Source organism: Osmerus mordax, chromosome 21 (assembly GCF_038355195.1).
Source record: "Osmerus mordax isolate fOsmMor3 chromosome 21, fOsmMor3.pri, whole genome shotgun sequence".
NCBI classification, from domain to species: Eukaryota; Metazoa; Chordata; class Actinopteri; order Osmeriformes; family Osmeridae; genus Osmerus; species Osmerus mordax.
Window position 1 is genome coordinate 13,381,001 of NC_090070.1, and position 26,969 is coordinate 13,407,969.

At 47.1% G+C, this 26,969-nt stretch overlaps 4 protein-coding genes across 4 annotated transcripts in view; all 4 read left to right on the forward strand.

Moving 5' to 3' along the window:
* The first annotated feature begins 192 nt into the window (after window positions 1-192).
* Window positions 193-5,482, forward strand: LOC136965093 (zinc finger protein 300-like). Its single transcript, XM_067259093.1, has 3 exons — window positions 193-449; window positions 1,123-1,428; window positions 3,700-5,482. Exons 1-3 carry the CDS (start codon window positions 290-292, stop codon window positions 4,905-4,907), a joined length of 1,674 nt encoding a protein of 557 aa, XP_067115194.1. The 5' UTR covers window positions 193-289; the 3' UTR covers window positions 4,908-5,482.
* Window positions 5,483-9,243: 3,761 nt separating this feature from the next.
* On the forward strand, window positions 9,244-12,472 carry LOC136965090 (zinc finger protein 853-like). The gene is given in 4 exon segments (XM_067259090.1): window positions 9,244-9,699; window positions 10,477-10,818; window positions 11,632-12,110; window positions 12,112-12,472. Coding segments are annotated over 4 exon segments (1,236 nt in total). The 5' UTR covers window positions 9,244-9,506; the 3' UTR covers window positions 12,334-12,472.
* A 2,857-nt stretch (window positions 12,473-15,329) lies between these two features.
* txndc11 (thioredoxin domain containing 11) lies at window positions 15,330-22,085 on the forward strand. The gene is made up of 12 exons (XM_067258976.1): window positions 15,330-15,631; window positions 16,472-16,786; window positions 16,891-17,020; window positions 17,578-17,671; window positions 17,908-18,020; window positions 18,168-18,371; window positions 18,455-19,082; window positions 19,220-19,398; window positions 19,763-19,875; window positions 19,974-20,054; window positions 20,303-20,591; window positions 22,080-22,085. Exons 1-12 carry the CDS (start codon window positions 15,507-15,509, stop codon window positions 22,083-22,085), a joined length of 2,277 nt encoding a protein of 758 aa, XP_067115077.1. The 5' UTR covers window positions 15,330-15,506.
* Window positions 22,086-23,534: 1,449 nt separating this feature from the next.
* Window positions 23,535-26,969, forward strand: part of mslnb (mesothelin b) — a 29,262-nt gene continuing 25,827 nt past the window's right edge. The window contains exons 1-6 of the mRNA XM_067258977.1: window positions 23,535-23,586; window positions 25,243-25,335; window positions 25,564-25,582; window positions 26,222-26,258; window positions 26,402-26,524; window positions 26,623-26,822. Coding sequence (XP_067115078.1) covers window positions 25,278-25,335; window positions 25,564-25,582; window positions 26,222-26,258; window positions 26,402-26,524; window positions 26,623-26,822 — 437 coding nt within the window. The 5' untranslated portion in view covers window positions 23,535-23,586; window positions 25,243-25,277. The remainder of the gene's footprint in view (window positions 23,587-25,242; window positions 25,336-25,563; window positions 25,583-26,221; window positions 26,259-26,401; window positions 26,525-26,622; window positions 26,823-26,969) is intronic.

The window sequence follows — 26,969 nt, forward strand, 5'->3', positions numbered from 1 at the left end:
GTATCAGAGATGTTATTGCTGCTCTAGTTAAATAACAAAGATTCTATATTTAAGCCAGTTTCAAAATAGTGCGAACAAGTCGATCTATAGCATTAGTTAAGTTATGGACGAAGAGTTGGGTACTTTTATTTTGAAAAACTACACTTAAAGTCTTTCGGGGTACTTCCGTGTTGTTGACTGGGATGAAAAATACCGTAGTAGATTCGATGTAACTTGCAGAAAAGTAGGACATAAAACGACGTGCTGGAAGCGGGAGTGGAACAAAATTAGAAAGTCTTCCAGTTTAACAATGTCGGAACTAGATTTGTTTCGAGAATTTCTTATAGAGCGACTAACAACAGAAGCTTTAGAGATTTTCGGAGCCGTTGAAAAGACGTTTACCAAGTACGATGAAAGCGCACGACGACCACGGTTGGACGTTAAACCGGAGATCAATCTACACCTAACGGGTTTTGTATTTAATAAATATTTATTGAAGCTGTTGTCAATGTCAGTGAGGAGTACAATATATGTTTCCCTATTTCACACTATCCCCTCTGTAACTTTAGCTAGAAAAGAGCAGACATCTTCATATTATCTCAGGTTGTTCTTCTTCAATTCTATACACTTTATCTAGATTCTTTCATCTAGTGTTTGCTCTCAGTGATGCAAAACTCAGTACATGATGTATGATGGGGAGTCAGGTGGCTGAGCGGTTAGGGAAGCGGGTTAGTAATCAGAAGGTTGCCTGTTCAATTCTCGGCCGTGCCAGATGAAGTTGTGTCCTTGGGCAAGGCACTTCACCATACTTGCCTCAGGGGGAATGTCCCTGTACTTACTGTAAGTCGCTCTGGATAAGAGCGTCTGCAAAATGACTAAATGTAATGATCCCATCATAACCCATCTGACATCATGGACCAAAGATTTTTAGTGCAGAAAATCTCAGTCCACAAGTATCGCTACTAACTGCAATTGAAAAAGCTATTTTGGATATTTTAAAGAGCTAATAATAATGTTCTATAAATAAAGCCATCTTCTCTATGGTATCAGCTTTCCTGGGTTTGTCTTCATGACTGGCTGCACTGGTGGAAGAAAACAAAACAATTAAAACGTCTATTTGGGTCTTGCCTCTCCTTCCCCCAGATGTGCAGCAGCTCTCTCTCCCGGAGCCCCCACAGATTAAAGAGGAACAGGAGCTGTGGACCAGTCAGGAGGAAGAGCAGCTCCAAGGACTGCAGTCTGAAACTACAGACTCCATCTTCACCCAGGAGTTTTCAAAAGACAGAATGTCAAAACTACACTTGGTTCTCCATGAGAAACTAACTACAGCAGGTTTAGAGATTTTCGTCAAAGTGGAAAAGAAGTTTGCTGAGTACGAAGAAGAAATTATGCAACTGCAACGGTTGTTGGACGTTGTTACTCAACCTGAGGTCAAGCTACACAGAATAGGTTTGATGTTCAAAACTTTATTATAATCGGCTGTGCCTAGAACCCTTACTACTTGCATATGACCTCATGGTTAAGTGTCTGATGTCTTAAGTATTTATATAGTTTGCTAGCTAACGTCCCTCCTCCAGACGTGGGTCCCAGACCTCACATTCTCCTCCAGACGTGGGCCCCAGACCTCACGTTCTCCTTCAGACGTGGGCCCCAGACCTCACGTTCTCCTCCAGGCGTGGGTCCCAGACCTCACGTTCTCCTCCAGACATGGGTCCCAGACCTTACGTTCTCCTCCAGACGTGTGTCCCAGACCTCACGTTCTCCTCCAGACGTGGGTCCCACACCTCACGTTCTCCTCTAGACGTGGGTCCCAGACCTCACATTCTCCTTCAGACGTGGGTCCCAGACCTCACATTCTCCTCCAGACATGGGTCCCAGACCTCACGTTCTCCAGACGTGGGTCCCAGACCTCACGTTCTCCTCCAGACGTGGGTCCCAGACCTCACGTTCTCCTCCAGACGTGGGTCCCAGACCTCACGTTCTCCAGACGTGGGCCCCAGACCTCACGTTCTCCTCCAGACGTGGGCCCAAGACCTCACGTTCTCCTCCAGACGTGGGCCCCAGACCTCACGTTCTCCTCCAGACGTGGGTCCCAGACCTCACATTCTCCTCCAGACATGGGTCCCAGACCTCACGTTCTCCAGGCGTGGGTCCCAGACCTCACGTTATCCTCCAGACGTGGGTCCCAGACCTCACGTTCTCCAGACGTGGGCCCCAGACCTCACGTTCTCCTTCAGACGTGGGTCCCAGACCTCACGTTCTCCTCCAGACATGGGTCCCAGACCTCACGTTCTCCAGACGTGGGTCCCAGACCTCACATTCTCCTGCAGACGTGGGCCCCAGACCTCACGTTCTCCAGACGTGGGTCTCAGACCTCACATTCTCCAGACGTGGGTCCCAGACCTCACGTTATACCAACAACCTCAAATATACCAAAGGGTCATAAGCAGCTTTGGGTTTTCCCTGGTTACATAAATACAGCCTAGAGTTATTATGAATACTTGTTTGTTTGCTAATGTATAGAAGCAAATCTGTGATAATGTTTTGAATTTTATAAGGCATTGAATACTTAACCTTTTAGATGCGTGAGTTCTAAATATTTCCGACGGTCCCCACAGCGTAAGTTATTATTCCGAAACAGGAGTTAGCTAGCTTTGGTTAGCTTCTGGGCTAACTTACCTAGCATAATACTTGTAGCAATGCTACTACCATGCTATTGTTACTTGTTAGCCTTCTCATTAGTACATTTTTAAACCATACTAAACCGTTTCTCGCATAGTTTTTGTCTATCGGAAAATATTCAATTGTAATGTTCGAAATCGCATATATGCGACATTACGCTGTGAGACCCGCATTCAAGCGATCACATATGTGCGACACTATTTCTTAACGGGTCAATATTCAAATGTAAACACCACTGAATTTGTTGGTTTTAAATGCACCTCTTTTAATATTTAAATATTAATTTATTTCAACGTAAAAAAAAATTCTGATCCCAAAATTCAAGGTTCAGAAATTCTAAAAGAACAAAATTCAGGCTGCTCAAATTAAAATGGTGAAATTCAGATCCAGAAAATTTGAACCCAAATCTTTTTTAACAAAATATTCTGATTGCAAGATCTGGGATACCCAGTGTTTTTTTCTTTTGGCTCTATTATTAGATTTGTTTGCATTTTTGGCATCTGAATTTTACTGGTCTAATTTGAGCTGGGATACCAAGGTATTGCTTGCCTCAGACCCAACCTCTCTCCTCAGACCCCAGCCTGTGATCGGATGACTGATCTGCATGTATGACTGCCTGCAGCGAAACCTGGATGAGAGGGGCCCGAGGAGAAAAAAAATATTGCAAGATCCGGGTTACCCAGATTTGTTTTATTTATTTCACCATTCAAATTTGAGCAGCCTGAATTTTTTGGTATTTACATTTCTGAAACTTGAATTGTTATTTTTTTATTTTGGGGATCTGAAATTTACTGTTCGAATTTGAGCAACCTGATTTACTGAATCAGATGGATCAGATTTTTTTTCCATTTTAAAGAGGTTAATTAAAAACCAACAAATTCGGCAGTGTTTAAATTTTAATATTAAGTATTCAATGCCTTTTAAAATTCGAAACATTATGTCACTGATTTGCTTCCATACTAATGATTTTACTCCAAACTTTTTACACCAAGAATAATGAACCTGGACACATCTAATTGCTGTCTCTTCTGCCCCCAGATGTGCAGCAGCTCTCTCTCCCGGAGCCCCCACAGATTAAAGAGGAACAGGACCTGTGGACCAGTCAGGAGGAAGAGCTGCTCCAAGGACTGCAGTCTGAAACTACAGACTCCATCTTCACTTCTTCCAGTGTGAAACATGATTCTGATCAAAAGGGCTCCTCTGAATGTTCACATGTTTTCCAGATTGTTAAAGTGGACGACAGAGAAGGAGACTCTCTACCCACCAACACAACTGAGGAGCAAATCAAAGCAGAGCCTCATGTACAAGACTTTGCAGCACCAGAACCACACAGTGACTCTCAGCCTCTCTCTGTTGTAGCTCCAGACTGTCCGGCAGCTCAGAGTTTGGAGGAAGAGGAACATGGAGGAATGATGCTTTTACAGAACAGAACACAAAACAATGAGGCTCGTCCAAGGGACAATAGACCACAGGGAAGTCACACAGAGAAACCTCATCAGTGTCAACAATGTAAGAGACAATTTGCTGACAAAAGTGCTCTTCTTAAACACATGAGAACACACTCAGGGGAGAAACCATATCAGTGTCAGGAATGTAGTAAGATGTTTCGCACTAAAACCCAATTACTTGTCCATATGAGGACACACACATGTGAGAGACCGTATCAGTGTCAGGAATGTAGTAAGAGCTTGAGTAGTAAGCAAAATTTGATTCGCCATTTGAAAACACACACAGGGGAGAGACCATATCAGTGTCAGGAATGTAATAAGAGCTTTATCTCAAAACACAATTTGCTTGCCCATTTGAAGGCACACACGTGTGAGAAACCATATCAGTGTCAGGTATGTAGTAAGAACTATAGCAGTAAACACACTCTGCTAGTCCATATGTGGACACACACAGGGGAGGGACCATATCAGTGTCAGGAATGTAGTAGGAACTTTAGCAGTAAACAAAATGTACTTGCCCATATGGCAATACACTCATGTGAGAAACCATATCAGTGTCAGGAATGTAGTGAGGGATTTAGCAGTAAACACACACTACTAGTCCATATGTGGACACACACAGGGGAGAGACCATATCAGTGTCAGGAATGTAGTAAGTTGTTTAACAGTAAACAAAGTCTATTTGTCCACATGAGGACACACACAGGGGAGAGACCATATCAGTGTCAGGAATGTAGTAAGAGATTTAGCTACAAACGTGTTCTCATTAGGCATATGACAACACACACACAATGTTGACATCTTTCCATGAAACAAAGACCATTTTGGGGGAAAGGGCTGCTGCTGAACTGATGTTATGTAAACCTAGCGTGTAGGACCTAAACCAACCTTCACCTAAACCTAGGGTGTAGGACCTAAACCAACCTTCACCTAAACCTAGGGTGTAGGACCTAAACCAACCTTCACCTAAACCTAGGGTGTAGGACCTAAACCAACCTTCACCTAAACCTAGGGTGTAGGACCTAAACCAACCTTCACCTAAACCTAGGGTGTAGGACCTAAACCAACCTTCACCTAAACCTAGGGTGTAGGACCTAAACCAACCTTCAACCAAATATGTCAACACATAACACACCCTAACCCTAACCCAATGAAGAAACATAATGGAGAGAAATTCCATCAGTGCTGAGTGTTGTTTCTATATCAGTTTCAATTACTTAATGTGTCAACAAATAGGGTTGTAGAAATGTAAATTGTATTTGTGTTCAAAGATGCCAAATCTGAAGCTATTGATGAGGTGCAGGCAATTTTATAAAATGTTATGCATGCCAACACATTAACTCCTGTCCAGCAATATTTTTAATAAAGTGTTTGTAGTCGAGCTGCTGTGTTCGTGACTGGTCCTTGCTCCTCTGGTGTGTCCATGCTGGTTTGGGGACAGACTACAGACATACTATCATGTAGACCATCAGAGCTGCCTAAAGATGGTGGTTGTTTCTATGAAAAGTGCTCTGGGGCTGATGGTCAGACAGATCCTGGATCAGGACACTGGGGGTGATGGTCAGACAGATTCTGGATCAGGACTCTGGGGTGATGGTCAGACAGATCCTGGATCAGGACTCTCGGGGTGATGGTCAGACAGATACACACACACACACACACACACACACAGGAGTTGTCAGGAAAGTGAATGTTTCTACATTTCTGATCACTTTGGGGTGTGGTTGCATCCTGTGCTGCAGTCTCAAAGCAACAAGGAGTTTTCCAGCTTGAATTGGCCTCAACGCTGACAGCCAATCGGCTTCCTCGGTGAACTATAAATCCTTGTATGTTTCCAACCCAAGGGACTGTAAGGACTCTTCTAGAATATCTAGTGTCACTCCTGGCAACACCTCAGTGATGGCGACGCGCAGAAACGCCTTCTCAGACACTTCTGGAAGTAACTTTTGAGGGAAAGGGCTGCTGAACTCATGTTGTGCAGGACACCTAAACACTCCTACACCTAAACGTAGGGTGTAGGACCAAAACCATCCTACACCTAAACGTAGGGTGTAGGACCAAAACCATCCTACACCTAAACGTAGGGTGTAGGACCAAAACCATCCTACACCTAAACGTAGGGTGTAGGACCTAAACCATCCTACACCTAAACGTAGGGTGTAGGACCAAAACCATCCTACACCTAAACGTAGGGTGTAGGACCAAAACCATCCTACACCTAAACGTAGGGTGTAGGACCAAAACCATCCTACACCTAAATGTAGGGTGTAGGACCTAAACCATCCTACACCTAAACTTAGGGTGTAGGACCAAAAATAATCCTACACCTAAACGTAGGGTGTAGGACCAAAACCATCCTACACCTAAACGTAGGGTGTAGGACCAAAACCATCCTACACCTAAACTTAGGGTGTAGGACCAAAAATAATCCTACACCTAAACGTAGGGTGTAGGACCTAAACCATCCTACACCTAAACGTAGGGTGTAGGACCTAAACCTCTGCTCTTTAGCTTATACATAAATGATTTACCAACATGCTGTCAGTCAGCCAACTGTCAAATGTACGCTGACGACAGTAATTTATGCATCAGCCAGGACAGCAAGTGCAGCAGCAGAGACCCTGACCAAGGAAATGGAGGGTATATCCCAGTGGCTCAAAGATAACCATCTGACGCTCAACGTCAAAAAGACGGTATCTATGTGCTTCTCTATAAGAGGGAAAGCCAAGTGTCCTATAAAAATAGACCAAGGGGCAATAGAGGAAGTTATTTTTATTTATTTTTTGGTATTATTTTGGATTCCCACCTCAAATTCAACAAACACATTAACAAACTCTGTAAGACTGTCCGGACAAATCTGAACTGTTTCAGAATGATAAGGCATCACATACCTGTCAAGGCAGCGTTACTCTTTTTTCATGCCATGATACTTTCTCATTTATCCTACTGTGTTACTGTATGGGGTCAAGCTTCCAAGACAACTGTCAAACCCATCACATCATTACACAAACAGGCACTGAAAATAATGGATCAGTAACCAACTATGTGGCACCACTGTTTGATTTTACAGAAATACAAGCTTTTTAATTTTGATAGTTTTATGAAGTTCGCTTTTCTTAAACTGACTTTTAAATGTTGCAATAATTTAGCTCCAGCCGTACTCTGTCCTTTTGTGACAAAAACAAATACAAGAACAGTGGCCACTAGGGGAGCAGTGGGTGGCAACTGCATAGTAGAGGTGCGCAAAACCACTTTCAGCCAATCATGTTTTTCAGTGATAGGGACCCATTTATGGAATAATTTACCAACTGAAATAAAAATACAAACCGAACTGAAAACATTCAATAGAAAGGTGAAACACTGGCTGAAAGAAAAACAAACATGTAGCCACTAAGTCAGGTCCATAAAGGCAGGAGCACACAGTGTGCCTCTGTTGTCCCCGTTGTAATGTATTGTGTTGTTACGTCCCTGTTGTAATGTATTGTGTTACATTTACATTTACATTTAGTCATTTAGCAGACGCTCTTATCCAGAGCGACTTACATTAAGTACAGGGACATTCCCCCAAGGCAAGTAGGGTGAAGTGCCTTGCCCAAGGACACAATGTCATCGGTCCTGGCGGGGAATCGAACCGGCAACCTTCAGATTACTAGCCCGATTCCCTAACCGCTCAGCCATCTGACTCCCCTGTTACGTCCCTGTTGTAATGTATTGTGTTGTTACGTCCCTGTTGTAATGTATTGTGTTGTTACGTGATGTGCTGTTGTGTGTAATGTGGTCATGAATCTGTGAAATGTTGATATACTAATATATTGCATCTGCTGCATGATTGTGTAACTCACACTATGCAGTAAATTGTATTTGCCTAACTTTTTAGAAAGGTCTGACCAGGGACTGGGGTTGCAAATTAGCCTATTGGCTAAAAACCTTTTATGCAACACATCTACAACATTATCTATGTATATAATAATGTGCGCTGCATTGTCCCTGACAAATAAAAAAATGTCCATATCAATGTCCATTCAGAAGCCTGATGACCCTTGGATAGAAACTATTGTCCAGTCTGCTTGTGCGAGACCGAATGCTACGGTATCGCCTGCCAGAAGGCAACGGGGTAAAAAGACTGAATGATGGGTGGTAACAATCTCTTAGGATCCTGCCTGCTTTACTGAGGCAACGTGTGTGGTAGGTGTACTGTAGGGCTGGGAGCTTCCTGCCAATGATGAACTCAGCAGACCGGACCAAACTACGCGGTCCCTGTCTGTGCAGCTCCCATACCACACTGTGATGCAGCCAGTCAGTATGCTCTCTATAGTGCATCTGTATAAGTTAGTGCGGATGACTGAGTCCATGCCAAACTTGTTCAGTCTCCTCAGGAAGAAGAGGCGTTTCCGGGCCGCTTTGACCACCTTGTTCGTTGACCAGGTGAGATCATTGCTGATGTTCACCCTGAGGAACCTGAAGCAGCTAACTTTCTCCACTTCGGATCCATTGATGTGTAGGGGTGCATGCTCCTCCTCCTGCCGCCTCCTATAGTCCACAATCATCTCCTTGGTCTTACTGACGTTGAGAGAGAGGTTATTCTATTGACACCATGATGTCAGGGTGTCAACCTCCTCTCTGTAGGCTGACTCATCACTGCCAGAGATGAGGCCCAGAATGGTTGTGTCGTCAGCAAACTTAACAAGGAGGTTGGAACTGTGCATACCCATGGAAAAGCATACCCATCTAGAACAGGTATCTAATCTACCAGACTGATCACCTTCTGAGAATAGAGAAGGGAAAGGACAAGGTGTGAATCGTGCTTCAGAACTGCTTTGTAATATAGTTGTTCCATTAGTATTTTTTCATATGTTCTGTAGATTTCAATACAACTGACAGATTATTATTTGGTCAACATTTGGCCATAAATGCTGTAGTTGCCTGTTGCTTTGATAACTTAAAAGCGATAGCCTATATATTTTTTGACGATCTGGTAACTTTAATTTAACTTTAATAAAACATAAATTGGATAACTACAGCTCTTACTTTGAAATCTGTTTAATGGTGCCCCCTGCCACTATATACCGGGACCGATATTAGTTCAACACTGTACTGTTTGAAAACACAACTCGGGCTCAGGAAGAACGACAAATAATTTTTAATGGAGGTTGTCTCATTTTCTACACTCCACACTTTGAAATCTATGGACATTAGCTGATAGTTGTTGACAATGCGTTGGTTCAGTAAACGACGCATGTATGCGCTTCCTGAGACTAGCCTGCCCGGAAGTAAAAAGAAGCTCGATGTTGTTCACATCCGACAGGAGTTGTGAGTCGCTACTTTTTAACACTAAGGACGGACCCAGGTGCTATTAGCTAACCATCTTGTGCAGAGTATCACTTTTACTCCACCAAAATGTCAAAACTAGACTTGTTTCGAGGATTTATCCGTGAGAGACTAACAACGGCAGCTTTGGAGATTTTCGGGGCAGTTGAACAAACGTTTGCTGAGTACAAAGAGGAAATATGTCGTTCCAAGGAGGAGAGCGCACGGTTAAAACGGTTGTTGGACTTTGTTACTCCACCGGAGATGCAGCGACACCGATCAGGTAGGGTGACACGAGAACGCAACTCTTTGTGGAACGAGGTAGCAACGTTCAGGAAGCCCAAATGATCCTGAATTTAGCCACGAGAGCAGACTGACAAGATGGTACCCGGTGTTGCACCGAAAGCTGTGACCCATCAGAAACTGTGACCGCAGAGGGCGCTGCTGCACATCGTCTGCCCGTGCGTGGTTGACAATGGAGGGCAAAGAAGAGCGGCTACGCAAACGGCGTAAACATTAATACATTACATCCACGGGTGCAAACTGTATGATTTTTCGCGGTTTGTTATTGCTTCCTCAGGAGAAAGAGTAAACCGCTGATGACCATATTAACCACCTCAGGCATAGTAACATATGTTTATCTGAAAGTAAATAAAATATATTAAGTATATTTTCTCTGAAATGTTTCTAAACATGTAGGCTATATCTGTGTGACTGCATGCACGAGTTACATTTGTAATAACCTACCTAAAACCGTACACTTGCAATGTTTTTGCAAAAAATAAACCTTTTCTGAGATGTGAAGGACAAGAATATCGCAGCATTTAATGACCTTTATATGCAAAGGTTCACATCATGGAGTTGTGCCCCGCGCTAAGATTACCCCAGTCGGCTTGGATAAGGGTTGCAAAATTCCAGGAATTTTCAACGTTGGAAACTCCATCACAACAACAGCCCTTCTTGACACCATCCAGTGTGTCCTCACACCTGATCACATGGTTTCTAACTGCCAGACATGTTAGGCTGCATCTAACTGTTGTCTTGCCTCTTCTGTCCCTAGAAGTGCAGCAGCTCTCTCTCCTGAACCCCCCACAGTTTAAAGAGGAACAGGAGCTGTGGACCAGTCAGGAGGAAGAGCTGCTCCAAGGACTGCAGTCTGAAACCACAGATCCTAGATTTAACAAGGAGTCCAAGTTTTTAAACATCAAAATGTCTCAATTAAATGAGATAAGAGAACTTTTTGGTGAAATACTGACAACGGCAGCTTTGAAGATTTACTGGGCCGCTGAGAAACCGTTTGCAGGGTACCAGGAAGAAATCTCTCGTTCCAAGGAGGAGAGCGTGCAGCTCCAACGGCTGTTGCACATTTTTACTCAACCTAAGATCAAACTACAACGAATAGGTCTGATATTCATACCTTCATGTTATACTCTGATACTCTGCTGTGTGTTTAGGGGGGAGGGAGACATGACAAAGCTCACTTGGGTGTTACAGAGAGCTGAGATCTGGGGACTGTGAAGGCAGTAGCATATGACATCATTTTCCTCCTCGTCAAAGCGTTCAGTGAAGCCTCAGACTGTTCCCTGACTAACCCTGTAAACACAGACTGTTCCCTGACTAACCCTGTAAACACAGACTGCTCCCTGACTAACCCTGCAAACACAGACTGTTCCCTGACTAACCCTGTAAACACAGACTGTTCCCTGACTAACCCTGTAAACACAGACTGTTCCCTGACTAACCCTGTAAACACAGACTGCTCCCTGACTAACCCTGTAAACACAGACTGTTCCCTGACTAACCCTGTAAACACAGACTGTTCCCTGACTAACCCTGTAAACACAGACTGCCCCCTGACTAACCCTGTAAACACAGACTGTTCCCTGACTAACCCTGTAAACACAGACTGTTCCCTGACTAACCCTGTAAACACAGACTGCCCCCTGACTAACCCTGCAAACTCAGACTGTTCCCTGACTAACCCTGTAAACACAGACTGTTCCCTGACTAACCCTGTAAACACAGACTGCTCCCTGACCGAGGTGGTCAGGACCCATTAGATGAGAAGTTCCTTTCCATTTTACAAAGTGTTTAATTAGTTATGTTGGTGACTGTGAGACATGATAGGTTGTAGAATAATGAAGCAGGCCACATGTAACTGCTGTCTCTTCTGTCCCTAGATGGTGGCTAAATATAACTGTTCTCTTTCCTCTAGATGTGCAGCAGCTCTCTCTCCCAGAGCCCCCACAAATTAAAGAGGAACAGGAGCTGTGGACCAGTCAGGAGGAAGAGCAGCCTTCCAGTGTGAAACATGACTCTGATCCAAAGGGCTCTGTTGAATGTTCACATCTTGTCCAGATTGTTAAGGTGGAGGACAGAGAAGGAGACTCTCTACCCACCAACACAACTGAGGAGCAAATCAAAGCAGAGCCTCATGTACAAGACTCTGCAGCACCAGAACCAGGCAGTGACTCTCAGCCCCTTTCTGTTGTAGCTCCAGACTGTCCTGCAGCTCAGAGTTTGGAGGAGGAGAAACATGGAGGAGTGATGCTTTCTGTAGAAACGATTAAATCAAAGAAAAGACAGAATAAGACAAAAAACAGAGAAGCACATAGTTGTCAAGAATGTAAAAAAAACTTCAGTCGCAAGCACCATCTAGTTAGACATATGAGGACACACACAGGAGAGAAACCAATACAAGTGTCAAATATTCACAAAATGTTTAACAGATAAGTGCTGTTTGCTTGATCACAAAAGGATCCATGATAGATGGAAAGAATATCAGTGTCAGGAATGTAAAAAATGCTTCAATGTGGAGAGATCTTTGTCAACACATGAAGAAACATCATGGAGAGAAATCCCATCAGTGCTGATTGTTGTTTCTATTTCAGTTTCAATGACTAAATGTGTCAAATAGGGTTGTAGAAATGTAAATTGTATTTGTGTTCAGAGATGCCAAATCTGAAGCTATTGATGAGGTGCAGGCAATTTTATAAAATGTTGCCAACACATTAATTCCTGTCCAGCAATATTTGTAATAAAGTGTTTGTAGTCGAGCTGCTGTGTTGGTGACTGGTCCTTGCTCCTCTGGTGTGTCCATGCTGGTTTGGGGACAGACTACAGACATACTATCATGTAGACCATCAGAGCTGCCTAAAGATGGCAGTTGTTTCTATGAAAAGTGCTCTGTGGCTGATGGTCAGACAGATTCTGGATCAGGACTCTGGATGTTTCTATATTTCTGATCACTTTGGGGTGTGGTTGAATCCTGTGCTGCAGTACTTACATCTCAGCCTCCAAGCAGCAAGGAGTTTTCCAGCTTGAATTGGCCTCAACGCTGACACTGCCAGCCAATCGGCTTCCTTGATGAACTATAAATCCTTGTGTCTCCACCCCAAGGGACTGTAAGGACTCTTCTAGAATATCTAGTGTCACCCCTGGCAACACCTCGGTGATGGCGACACGCAGAAACGCCTTCTCAGTCACTTCTGGAATCAAGGAAGAAGAAAACACCAGTTTTCATGATTACAAATGACAACAGTAGACATTTAGTCAAGTAACACTGTGACACTATATGGAGATAAGAGGAATCTGAACTTTGAGTATATGATTACAAGAGGATAGAAGACAACAGCAGTCAAACTGTCCACACTGTGTGGAGATGAGAGAAACATCTACCACCTGGATAAGAAGTGCTCCAGACATCTTGTTACCTTTATCTTCAGAAAGAGCAACAAAACAACACCTGACACAGCCTTAGTGAGGTGCTGTAAAAACACCTCACAGTGTGAAGCCTTAGTGAGGTGCTGTAAAAACACCTCACACTGTGAAGCCTTAGTGAGGTGCTGTAAAAACACCTCACACTGTGAAGCCTTAGTGAGGTGCTGTAAAAACACCTCACTGTGAAGCCTTAGTGAGGTGCTGTAAAAACACCTCACTGTGAAGCCTTAGTGAGGTGCTGTAAAAACACCTCACACTGTGAAGCCTTAGTGAGGTGCTGTAAAAACACCTCACAGTGTGAAGCCTAATGTGCGGTGGGCTGAATGCTTTGTATTCTTTATAATAGTATGACCCTAAATAACACGTTATTATTGCGAAAAAAGTCCCAAATTGAAAATGTCAGCCGTTTTCTCAATCCTGTAGCTGAGACTCGCCAACGTATTCCTATAAAGTTTAGGCTGTGGCATTCACTATTTGCACGCATCACTTCCGAATATTGAGTAAGACAGGTGAACAACTTTCGTTAAGTAGCAGTTACGTGTTAGTTCTCTCACACAAAATGCTTTTTTTTAGCTTTGATATAGAGCACCTCTTCTCTGGAACAAATTACCTGTCTCAATTAAGGAGGCTGATACTGTTTCGACATTCAAAATCAGGTTAAAAACTTTCTTGTTTAGTCAATTCTATGACTGTTAGATGTAAGTGTGTGTATGTACTTTCTATGTAAACCTGGGGTGTGTGTTTGTTTGTGTGTATCACATGTAACTTTTACATGTAACATCTAGATTTTACAAATAAAGTAAACCTGTTACTGTATATTGTTATTGTTATAGTTTCCGTTACTAGTTGGTGACAACGGGGGACGGGGCATCATCACCCTTATTATATAAATATAACTTATTTTAGAGTTCTCTCCCTGGAACAGAGTTCATGTTCCAACCGAGGCGGGCTAGCGCTGTCTTAGAGTCTAGTCTGCATCAAATACCCTTTCTTGCTCTGTTAAATTGCTGCACTAGTCCACACTTGACCGGTGGGGATCTCATTCTATTATGACTGTAACTGTTAGCTGCTCCTGGCATTCTCTAATCCCTGCTCTCCCCTCTCTGTCCCCCCTCCACACACTCTCCTGTAGGGAGTTTTTCTGGGAGTTTTTCCTTGACTTCCCTGACGGTTTAGGTTGGTTGAGGGGTAGTTCTATGGGTGTATGTGAAGCCCTCTGTGACATGCTTGCGTGTAAAAAGGTCTATACAAATAAATGTTGATTTGATGATACTCACGATGATTGGCTCTAATTTGAGTGATAGTTTGATTTACCAATTGAAAAATTCTGATTTAAATAAGGGTAGTTTCTATAGCTTTGTTTACCCATGGAGTGTGTAGCATTCTAGTGAGCTACGTTTGTCTCACAAATTAAGTCCATGTGATGCATGTTCTACAAACTGATGTTTCACACACGAACCGCTGTCGCATCGTCTAACAGGCTACTGTAATTACGCTAACGCTACAGTGACAGATACATTTTTTTCTACTACTGGTTCCGAAAGTAAATATCAATAGCACTAGCGAATGTTAGCTTTTGGTGAAGCTTCGAATGGATTTGAGACACCTGGGTCTGGCCGTGTCACATCAAATAATGAATAGATACAGGATATAGCCTAGTTAGAGCTAGTGAAGTTGGTTTTAAAATCTGACATTTTTAATGCGGGAAAACTCGGATCCTTTACAAAACTGTACATCAAGAAAGTTAGCTTTCTCCTCCCTCAAGCGAGTTTCTAAGCTGGATGTAAACAACTCAACCCGTTCCGGTGATCATTTAATCAAACAAATAAAAATGTGCTCAAAGGATGATTGTGTTGTGTTCTGCATCCAAGAAATTGCCTTAAAATTACATCTTCATGAACAGAAAAAAACATTCCTCTTGTTACTTATCCGTAGAAATAACTATCAGTTCAACATCTTCTCGTGTGACTTGTTGGGGCTTTATCAACCATTTGTAAAACATCTAACACTGTTCTCATTCGGACACGCGTGTATCGCATATTTACTTTTATTTTGAAGAAGAAGAAAAAACTGCACTTAAAGTGCCTTCCGCGTACGTTCTCTCGTATGGTCCATGACGTTGACGTAGACCAATTACAACGCTCGATGCAGACCAGCCCATTGCGGAAGCTGCTCATTTTAAGCTTACGTGGGGAAGAAAGGTTGGTGTTTCCATCGCTAAATGGTCACAGCTCAAACCGGACCAATGTCCACGCGAGGATAAATCTATCACAACGCTCCGGTATTCCTCCTCCCCTCCCCGCTGGGTAAAATGGAGGACTTCCGCTCTTCCTGGGCTCTATAAATGGGAGGCTACGCCGCTGATCTGTGATGCTGCGCCGGCTGCGCCAATCTCTCCGGCAGCTCTTGGTTCTGATGGCACGGAGACCCCAGCTGTTTTGCGGGGCAATAGTTCTGAGCATCCTTTTGATACTAGCAATCAAGTTCACCTGCAGGTAACGCCGTCAACAACTACAGCCGCTACCAAGTCGATATTATATTTGCTTGATACTGTGTGATCGTTTCATCCCCTCCTTTAGCTAGCTAAACACACGGAGACTGACGTGTCTTTACGTGAGTTGACAGAAGGATAATCTCCAGTCTGATTTAGGGGTTATTAACTGGACGTGCGTAGGTGATCGTAGTGACACGATCTGTCAGTCTTCGAGATTCATTTTACACAAATGATGAACAATTTTTTGTAAAATTATTTCACCTCTTTCTCCATGCCGGTTGGGGCTCGTGCGCGGGTAAAGATTGAGTTAAACGTGTCTTTTTTAAATTAGTTTTTTAAGTCATTTAGCAGACGCTCTTATCCAGAGCGATTTACAGTAAGTACAGGGACATTCCCCCGAGGCAAGTAGGGTGAAGTGCCTTGCCCAAGGACACAACGTCATTGGCACGGCCGGGAATCGAACTGGCAACCTTCAGATTACTAGCCCGATTCCCTAACCGCTCAGCCACCTGACTCCCGAGCGTCTGCGAGCGTCTTTTCTCTGGGCAGTAGGTCTTTGCTCTCCTTGTCTCATATGCACGCCCGCTCAGTCGTGTTGAGTGAAGTTGGCTGGCAAGTTTGTCTGTTAAGCACACTAAGCAGATGGAGATGTATTGTTTAGTCAACACCCAGTTCTCTCTCTCTATCTCTCTCTCTCTCTCTCTCCCCCCTCCCCTTCTCTCTCTCTTTATATCCCTCCCCCTCTCTCTCTTTATCTCTCTCACTCTATCACATACACACATCAAACCTTTCTCTCACTCCTTCCCTTTCTCTCCTCCCCTCTCCCTCCCTCCTCCCCCAGCCGAGCAAGGGAGGTGGTGGCCCCCCCACGGCCCCCCCAGAGGTTCTTCTCCCCTGCGGCCCCCGTGGTTGACCTGTACCTGGGCCAGCTGGACCAGGTGGAGCGTCTCCGCGCCCTGGCTGAGGTGTCCCTCGTCTTCTTCTACGCTCCCTGGTGTGCACACTCGACCTCCGCCAGACAGGAAGTGCAGGAGGTGGCCTGGCGGCTGTCGAGGCAGGTGCAGTTTCTGGCGGTCAACTGCTGGTGGAGCCAGGGGAAGTGTCGCAAGCAGAAGACCTTTTATCACTACCCTGTCATCCATCTGTTCTACAGGAGGTAGGGTGTGTGTGTGTCTACCCTGTTATCCATCTGTTCTACAGGAGGTAGGGTGTGTGTGTGTCTATCCTGTCATCCATGTGTTCTACGTGTGTGTGTATTAGGTTCGGTCCTATAGAGTACAAGGGTCCGTTGAAAGCTTCATACGTAGAGAGCTTCATCCTGCGGGTCATCACCCCCCTCACCTACCTTCCCTCACGTGCCACTCTGCTCCACTTCCTGTCCCACCACCAGGTAGAGCCCAGCTCACACACACACACACACACAGGTACAGCCCAGCTCACACACACACACACACACACACACACACACACACACACACACACACACACACACACACACACACACACACACACACACACACACACACACAGGTACAGCCCAGCTCTCACACACACACACACACACACACACACACACACACACACACACACACACACACACACACACACACACAGGTACAGCCCAGCTCTCACACACACACACACACACACACACACACACACACACACACACACACACACACAGGTACAGCCCAGCTCACACACACACACACACACACACACAGGTACAGCCCAGCTCACACACACACACACACACACACACACACACACACACACACACACACACACACACACACACACACACACACACAGGTACAGCCCAGCTCACACACACACACACACACACACACACAAGTACCATAAAGAACCTTCATCGAATGACCCTCCCCACCCACCCTCTCTCTCTCGCTCTCTCCCCCTCTTGCTCATCCCCCTCTCTTCCCCTAGCCTAGTGTTGTAGGTTTCTTCCAGTTCAGCTCGTCTCCTCAGCCACGTGGATACCTCATCTACCTCTCCTCCGCTCTACAGGCTCTCAAGAGGGGTAAGCTAACAGCTACATGCTATCTGATAATGGCTCAACTTCTATAGACCTAGTGTATGGTAAGCTAACGGCTACATGCTATCCCTCCCTCCCTCCCTCCCTCCCTCCCTCCCTCCCTCCCTCCCTCCCTCCCTCCCTCCCTCCCTCCCTCCCTCCCTCCCTCCCTCCCTCCCTCCCTCCCTCCCTCCCTCCCTCCCTCCCTCCCTCCCTCCCTCCCTCCCTCCCTCCCTCCCTAGACTTCAGGGGAGCCGTGCGTTTTGGCGTGGTGACGAGTCGCCAGGTTGCGGATGCCATCTCTGTCAGCGAGGACCAGACCGTCTACCTGCACCGACACCTCAACTCCTCCCTGGTCAGTGATGTCATCAGCGTGCACCTGGGAGGACTCCCCTGGGTCCCCATGGTAACCTGAGTTAATCTGTCGGTTTTATCCCCCTTCCTCTCCTCCTCCTCCTCTACTCTCTTCCTCCTTCCTCTCCTCTCTTCCTCCTCCCCCCAGATCTTTCCACACTGGGAGCAAGGCTTCTCGTCGGAGGCCATCTGCAGCTGGGTGTTCCAGCACCGTGAGACAGTCCTCAGATGGCTGCAGCCTCCCGCCCCAAAGTCCCGCCTCCTGGAGCAGGAGCTGACCAAAGGCCCCGCCCTCCTGCTCTTCCTGCCCCACGATCCTATGCGGCACGACCCCGACCCCCTCCTGATGCAGGTCAGTAACAACAACAACAGCAATAATGACAACAACACCAGATGGTTTCTGAGTGCAGATGTTTCTTCTGTCTCCATTCGCAGGTAGCTGACGTTGCCATGCGCTACCATTCCTGCCCCTCTAGATGGGGACATTATGGTCTGTCCCAGCAGCCCCACTCCTGCTGCCACTCATTGGTCCTGCCCAGGCCCGGCCACGCCCCCAGAGTTTGTGACCTGTGCCTTGTCCAATCACAGCGCTCCAACCACGCTCGCTCCTCTCCCTGCACTCTGAGATTTGCTGCAACAAAGTCCCTCGTCGTGGCGACGGTGGAGGCTTGTAGTCATGTGCCGAGCAGCTACAGTGACTTCGGGCTCTACAGTGCCTGTTGCCGGGGGTTACGACCCCGTGTTGACCCCGGCGTGACCCTGAAGCAGGGGACTGCCCCCCCGGCCCTTCTAGAGGACTGCCCCTCATTTCAGGAAGGGGGCGGGATCACAGGCCTGCTGTGTCGGACCAATAAGACGCTGCGTTTTTACGTGCTGGACTCCGCCCTTCACTGGCCATTGGCTGTGAGGCTTGGGGCGCTAGGCAACGGCAGCGGTCATGAGACGGAGGCTGGGTTGCTAGGCGCCAGGGGCGGGCCGTCATTTGCCACCATCGTCAGCCTGAAGGAGGAAGTTCACTACGTCCTGGACCACCGAGGGTCCACCTCCCTCACACAGAGCCTGGGTGGGTCAGGGGTCACACAGAGCCTGGGTGGGTCAGGGGTCAGGGGTCACACAGAGCCTGGGTGGGTCAGGGGTCACACAGAGCCTGCAAGTCATGAGTGTCTGACTGTGTGTGTGTGTGTGTGTGTGTGTGTCCAGAGGACTTCATCAGGAACTTCAGTGCCCCCTACAGTCCTCTCCAGAGACAGCTGGTGGGAGAGGGAGGGGCCGGGGTCAGCCCAACCCCTGGAGATCACGCCCCCCCCAGCCAGGACCGCCCCCTCATCATGGAGCTCACCACCACCACCTTCCTCACAGCCATCATGGACCCACACAAGGTGTGTGAGAGAGAGAAAGAGAGAGAGAGGGTGTGAGACAGTGTGTGTGTGTGAGAGAGAGAGGGTGAGAGTGTATGAGAGATTATCTTACCTTGGGTGAGCTTGTGCATAAACGAGTGTGTGTGTATAAAGGTGTGTGTGTGTGTATAAAGGTGTGTGTATAAAGGTATGTGTGTGTTTATAAAGGTGTGTGTATAAAGGTATGTGTGTGTTTATAAAGGTGTGTGTAATAAATGTGTGTGTGTGTGTGTGTGTGCGTGTGTATAAAGCTGCGTGTGTGTGTATAAAGGTGTGTGTATAAAGGTAGGTGTGTGTGTGTGTATAAAGCTGTGTGTGTGTGTATAAAGCTGTGTGTGTGTTCCAGGACGTGCTCCTGTTCTACTACACCCAGTGGTGCGGCTTCTGCTCCTCCATCAACCACATCATCATCCAGCTGGCTCGCCTGCTGCAGACGCACACCTCCATCACCATTGCCAGGTAGCCGCCTGGGGGGGGGGGGGGGGGGGGGGGGGTGTTTGTATGTGGTATGTGTGTGTGTATTTTCCTGCTATAGTAACAGGATGTGATGTCATCAGGGTGAATGTGGCGAGGAATGACCTGCCGTGGGAGTTCATGGTGGATCACATCCCCTCTGTACTGCTGCTGCCCAGACACAGGTATACACACACACATACACACACACATGTATACATACACACACACACACACACACACACACACACAGGTATACATACATACACACACACACGCAGGTATACATACACACACGCACACACACACAGGAATACATACACACACACACACACACACAGGTATACACACACACACAAGTACACGCACACACCCAAAGGGCCTTCCTAACGAGCACACCTCCTGTTGCCTTACCCCCTCTGCCGTCTCCTAGGAAACACCTGAGTGTCAAGTTCCCAGAGGACACGCCCCTCACCCTCCCCACCCTGCTCCGCTTCATCCTGAAGCACACCGGCCCCGCCCCCTCCCCTCGCCAGCCAATCAGAGCTCCCGGCTCCCTCCGCAGCGAGATCCAGGAGCTGCATCGCGCCCGGCAGCGTCTGGCCAATCAGCTGGCTGTGTTGTGGCACGAGAACCGGAGACTGGCACTCCACAGTGCCGCTCTGGAGGAGGAGGAGAGGGAGGAGGGGGAGGAGGGGGAGGGGGAAAGGGAAAGGAGAGTGGTAGAGGAGGAGGAGGAGGGAGAGATTGAGGGGGAGAGGGGAGGGAGAGAGGTGGAGGACGAGGTTGAAGGAGGGAGAGAGGGGGAATAGGGAGAGGGGGATTTAGAGGGAGGGAGTAGGGGGAGATGAAGGGAGAGCAGGGGAGCCAGTAGTGGTCTAAGGTCTGGTAACCCTGGTAACTCTAACTCAGTAGCAGAACTCTTCTGAATGTCCACTCAGTGCCAACTCACCAATCAAAGGGCTCAGAGCAGCCCAGGGGTTGCACTAGGAGAGAGCAGGCCTACCTGCTCTCTCCTAGTCCTAGAACTGTGATGTCATCCGTCTTGTGATGTCATCTCCAGCCGCCACTCTGTTGTCCAATGAGACTCTGCCGTGGAGGAGAGAGACACTTGTGTTTAGAACACATCCTACAGTCCACTTTCCTATCAAAGGGATAATAATGTTCTTCCCAATGAAGTCATTTCTTTTGTTGTTGGTAAATTAAATCTATTTTTCCAGGATCTTAATCATGTCATGTAGGAACGCCGTAACTCTTCAGGACTGCTGCTGTTTACATGTGAGATATTGTACAGATTTCTACCGATTAAAACCAGCTTTGATTGATTTACCAGTTCATTGATTGAGTGTCCAGTTCACCTGCTGTCCTGCACTACCTACTGCATCCTGCACTGATAGCTGTGGGCAGATTGATAGCTGTGGGCAGATTGATAGCTGTGGGAAGGGCTGGACATGGACAAAAAAATGGCCGTGGCATTGTTTCTCAGACCGGCCCACCACAATCGGTCGGACACCACCCACCAGCACACCATCCTTGCAGTCCCTGTAAATATCTGAGCCACTGCATCTGACACAAGAAACAGAGTGGGAGGGGTGGAGCCTGTTAAGAGATGTGATTGGGCCAGCCCAGTGTCAGTATGGAAAATGAACCAATGGGTCGCTGTCCCTGCTTTATGGGCCGGTCATAGTTTTATATATATATATTAAATATCATATCGGCCCCAGGTGCGTCGGCCGGTATGCCAGATGTCCAGGCCTGCTGTGTGAGAATAGCCAGGGAAGCATGTTGGCCTGTATACTGACAACAGTTCTGCAGTAGGACATCCTGCTAATGTAAGGTATGGCTGTTGGTATAGTGTATAGTATATACTATGACATGAGTATTGCAACTCATCGACTGTTTTTTGTGTCTGCTGCTTTTTGTGTCTGCTGCTGTAAAAATGTTGTGCCAAAGATGAACACCAGAGGGTACTCTCCGCCTCTCTGCCTCTCCCCCTTTCCCTCTCTCCCTCTCTCCCTCCCTCCCTCTCACTGTCCCTCTCTCCCTCCCTCTCTCCCCCTTTCCCTCTCTCCCCCTCTCTGCCTCTCCCCCTTCCCCTCTCTCTCCCTCCCTCTCTCCCTCCCTCCCTCCCCCTTTCCCTCTCTCTGTCCCTGTCTTACTCTCCCTCCTTCTCCCCACCCTCCCTCTCTCCCTTCCTCTCCTTCTGGCAGATCTAGTTGGGCAGGTTTGGATCAGTGTAGGACTGTAGCTCAGTGCAGCTGGAACAATACACAATACATCACACTTTATTCAAAGACTATGAGAGGCCGTCTATATGAGAGGCCGTCTAGGACAAAATTCCTGAAAACTTGCTCCTCCACATGCACTCATCACTTGTGCTACCCCATGAAATTCTTAAGCACTGTTATACTGATCATGCCAATACATCTAGAATTAACACATTAAAATTAGGAATTTTCATTAGTAATTTATTAATTTAGAAGAGAGTGAGGTGGGGGAGAGAAAGAGAAGGGGGGAGAGAGAGAAGGGAGGGGAGAGAGAGAGAAGAGGGGAGAGAGAGAGAAGAAGGGAGGGGAGAGAGCGAGAAAGGAGGGGAGAGAGCGAGAGAGGTGGGGGAGAGAAAGAGAGAGAAGGGAGGGGAGAGAGCGAGAAAGGAGGGGAGAGAGCGAGAGAGGTGGGGGGAGAGAAAGAGAGAGAAGGTGGGAGAGAGAAAAAGACAAGGGGGGAGAGAAGACAACCTTCCGGTTTTTCCGGAAGTCGCTGTAAAGGGAAGGCAGAGCATACTTTTTACCGAGGCGAATACCTCAGCCCGTTTGCTGCTTTAGATTTGAAAATAAAAAACGAGGGGCAACGCTCGCTCTCTCCCCTCCCTTCTTCTCTCTCTCTCTCCCCTCTTCTCTCTCTCTCCCCTCCCTTCTCTCTCTCCCCCTTCTCTCTCTCTCCCCCACCTCACTCTCTTCTAAATTAATAAATTACGAATGAAAATTACAAATTTTAATGTGTTAATTCTAGATGTATTGACATGATCAGTATAACAATGCTTAAGAATAACTGATGAGTGCATGTGTATGAGTGTTTCATGGGGTAGCACAAGTGATGAGTGCATGTGGAGGAGCAAGTTTTTCAGGAATTTTGTCCTAGACGGCCTCTTATACAACACCACTTCTCAGCGAGCTGGGGTGGTGCAACCCTCCCCTCTCTTCCTCTCCTCCTCTCTCCTCCCCTCTCCTCTCCTCTCCTCCCCTCTCCTCCTCCTCCCTTCCCCTCCTCCTGGCCCGTATGGAGGTGAAAGGGTTAAATACGTGCTCATTGTTCTCATTATTATGGTCTGTCCTGTGTAGGACGGTAGGGATTCAAATGACTGTAAACAATTGCTGAAAGGTGTCACCCAGTTCAAACATGAATCAGAATGTCATTGTATTCAAAGGGCATGCAGATCCCTTACACACACATACACACACACATACATACATACATACACACACACACACACATATACATACACGCATACAAAAAATCTGGCAACTACAGTGGAAATTGTACCGCCTTCATCTTTTACAACAACCAACCAACATCTTCAGCTGAACCACGCCCACACCTGACACACCTGCTCCCTGAGCAGCCAGCAGCCAGCAGCCAGCTCTCAGGTGTCATTTTGCTATTCACAACGAGACGCAACACTAACGCTGTCCTGAGTCCTGACCCACACCACTGCAGGTGAGTTGGATCTGGCGAGTCAGTGACTCGATCAGATGTAGTGATTTGATCGGACGTGTAGTAATTTGATCGGACGTTTAGTGATTTGATTGGATGTGTAGTGATTTGATCTGATGTGTAATGAGAGGGCTCAGGTGACAGGTTCAGGTGGCAGGTGTGTTGAGGTCTGAGGTACAGGTGTGTTGAGGTCTGACGTACAGGTGTGTTGAGGTCTGAGGTACAGGTGTGTTGAGGTCTGAGGTACAGGTGTGTTGAGGTCTGAAGTCTGAGGTACAGGTGTGTTGAGGTCTGAAGTCTGAGGTACAGGTGTGTTGAGGTCTGAGGTCTGAGGTACAGGTGTGTTGAGGTTTGAAGTCTGAGGTACAGGTGTGTTGAGGTCTGAAGTCTGAGGTACAGGTGTGTTGAGGTCTGAGGTCTGAGGTACAGGTGTGTTGAGGTCTGAGGTCTGAGGTACAGGTGTGTTGAGGTCTGAAGTCTGAGGTACAGGTGTGTTGAGGTCTGAGGTCTGAGGTACAGGTGTGTTGAGGTCTGAGGTACAGGTGTGTTGAGGTACAGGACTACTCAGGTAAACAACACTGTGGTGTTAATGATTTCCTCTACAACTAGTACTGCTACAAATAATAATAATGATCAGTAACCATAGGGATATCCGATAATGATGAAGTTGATAATTATGACGGTAATCCTGAATGAGACAGGCTACATTCTAATCTGTGATGGAGCAGCATATCTCCTGTTCTGTGAGGGAACCGGTCGCCGTAGCAACCGGAAGGTTCAGAGAAATTCCCAGAGGAAGGTTCTTCCTCTGGGAATGTTGTAGAACGTCCTGGTGAGATGGAGGCTTGCCAACAGGGGGGAGGGAGAGGGGTTGGGGGGGACACAGGTGGGGGGGAGACACCTTTGGAACCAGGAGAGGGAGGGGGAACTGGACAAACTGGAAGTGAGTTAAGGGAAAGAACCGCCGGTATGTGTGTGTGTGTGACTGTGTGTGTGTGACTGTGTGTGTGTGACTGTGTGTGTGTGTGACTGTGTGTGTGTGTGACTGTGTGTGTGTGACTGTGTGTGACTGCACATGAGTGTGTGTACATTTGTAGGACCAGTATATAAATGCTGGTGAGATATAGAGAATCATCCAGGACCAGTATAAATGCTGGTGAGATATAGAGAATCATCCAGGACCAGTATAAATGCTGGTGAGATATAGAGAATCATCCAGGACCAGTATAAATGCTGGTGAGATATAGAGAATCATCCAGGACCAGTATAAATGCTGGTGAGATATAGAGAATCATTCAGGACCAGTATAAATGCTGGTATAGGAGCTATTTTGAGAGCATTGTTACGGTGGCACAAGCAAGTTTTCCGATGAGAGGGGATGGAGTGGAAAGGCCACATTCCTGTTCTTTGTGCTGCACCTCAATGTCGAACACACACGCACACACACGCACACACATACACACACATACACACACACAGCCCTGGGGCTGCAACTGGACCTGGCGTTTAACTATTATGGGATGTTTGAGTCTGTTCAGACTGTCTCTGGCCATCTCAACCTCTCTTTTTCAGCCCCCACAGGACCTCTAGTTACATCAAGTAGGCAGATTTAGATCTGGGCATTTATTATCCCTCCCTCCCTCTCTCTTCCTACTACAGAAATCAGCCTACCCCATGAGAAGGCTGGAGTCACTATGACAACACATCACCTGTTCCTGCTGATCTATCTAGCAACCAGCTACACCTGCTGGAGTGAGTACCTGTCTGTCTGTCTGCTGCGGGGGTGAAAACCTGTCTGTCTGCTGTGGGGGTGAAAATGTATCTGTCTGCCTCTGAAGGACAATAGAACAAAGAGGAAAAACAAAAAGGATTAACTGATTTATTGACACAATCTAATTGTCTCTTTGTCTCTTTGTCTGTCTGTCTGTCTGCTTATCTGTCTGTCTGCTTATCTGTCTGTCTGATTATCGCCTCACACAGACTTGGCAGCTGCTCAGACGTGAGTACACACCCACCCACCCACACACCCACACACACACACACACACACACACACACACACCCACCCACCCACCCACCCACCCACCCACCCACCCACCCACCCACCCACCCACACCCACCCCCACACACACACACACACACACACACACACACACACACACACACACACCCACACACACACCCACCCACCCACCCACCCACACCCACCCCCACACACACACACACACACACACACACACCCACACACACACAAAAACACCCACACACACAAACACCCACACACACATACACACACACACACATGCACGTACACACACACACACACACACACACACACATACACACACTAACACACACATACACACACACACACACATACATGCACAGCATAATTAAACACGCGTGTATTCCTCACTCCATCATTAAACACACATACAAACATGCTCACCTCTGACACACTTACACATTCATGCACCAAGTGGTTGAAACACCCTGAAGCAGGTAAACACACAGCCTAACCCCATCCTGCTGTTGTCTGTCAGTCATCTGGGACGGCACGTTCCACCTCTGGAAACCATGTCTGGAATGTGTTTGACCTTTTCCTTTGTCTCTCTTGTCTCTCTGGTGGAAAACTACAGAAGCCCATCATGCCTTTTGCAAGACACCTGTTCACAGGTAAGTACTGTATTGTTTGACACACACAGACACACACCTGTGTGAAAGGTTGTGTGAGTGTGTGTGTATGAGGGTATGAGAGAGGGTGTGTGTGGGTAAGGGTTTGATATCTATGTTGATGTTTGCCCCGCCCCTCTCCCCAGGTGACAGACCCCACCTCCAACTTCCTGTTGTGTGTGGGGCTGCCGCCGTCAGACACAGGAAGTGACCACATGCATCGCCTGAGAGAGATAATCCACGCTGCTCTGGATATTTACTCCTTCATGGTAGGACATGCACACACACAAACACACACCTCACACACACACACACACCTCACACACGCCTGGAAGCTGTGAGGTAACCATGGTAACCTGGTCCCCAGAGGTCCAGTGTGTCCCGGGGGCCGGTGCTGGAGTTGGAGCTGGGAGCAGAGCTGAACCCCGGGGATGACGCCTTCCAGAACCAGGACCTGGTCCGCCTCTGGCTGGAGGTGAAGATGAGGCCCCTCCTGTCCTCCGTCTCCTCCCACTTCCTGTCCTGCCTGTCCACCAAGAACTTCAGCTGCTCCTCCTACCACACTGTGTACGACCCCTCCCCCCCCCCCCCCCTCTCTCTCTCTCTCTCTCTCTCTCTCTCTCTCTCTCTCTCTCTCTCTCTCTCTCTCTCTCTCTCTCTCTCTTCACCTACCACGCTGTGTACGACCCCCCCCCTCTCTCTCTGTCTTTCTCT

Coding starts and splice junctions, on each gene's coding strand:
- LOC136965093 (XM_067259093.1), top strand. CDS start 290: ATGTCGGAACTAGATTTGTTTCGAGAATTTCTTATAGAGCGACTAACA. Junction 450..1,122: donor GATCAATCTACACCTAACGG/GTTTTGTATTTA, acceptor TCCTTCCCCCAG/ATGTGCAGCAGCTCTCTCTC. Junction 1,429..3,699: donor GGTCAAGCTACACAGAATAG/GTTTGATGTTCA, acceptor TTCTGCCCCCAG/ATGTGCAGCAGCTCTCTCTC.
- txndc11 (XM_067258976.1), top strand. CDS start 15,507: ATGCTGCGCCGGCTGCGCCAATCTCTCCGGCAGCTCTTGGTTCTGATG. Junction 16,787..16,890: donor ATCCATCTGTTCTACAGGAG/GTAGGGTGTGTG, acceptor TGTGTGTATTAG/GTTCGGTCCTATAGAGTACA. Junction 18,021..18,167: donor GACACCTCAACTCCTCCCTG/GTCAGTGATGTC, acceptor TCCTCCCCCCAG/ATCTTTCCACACTGGGAGCA.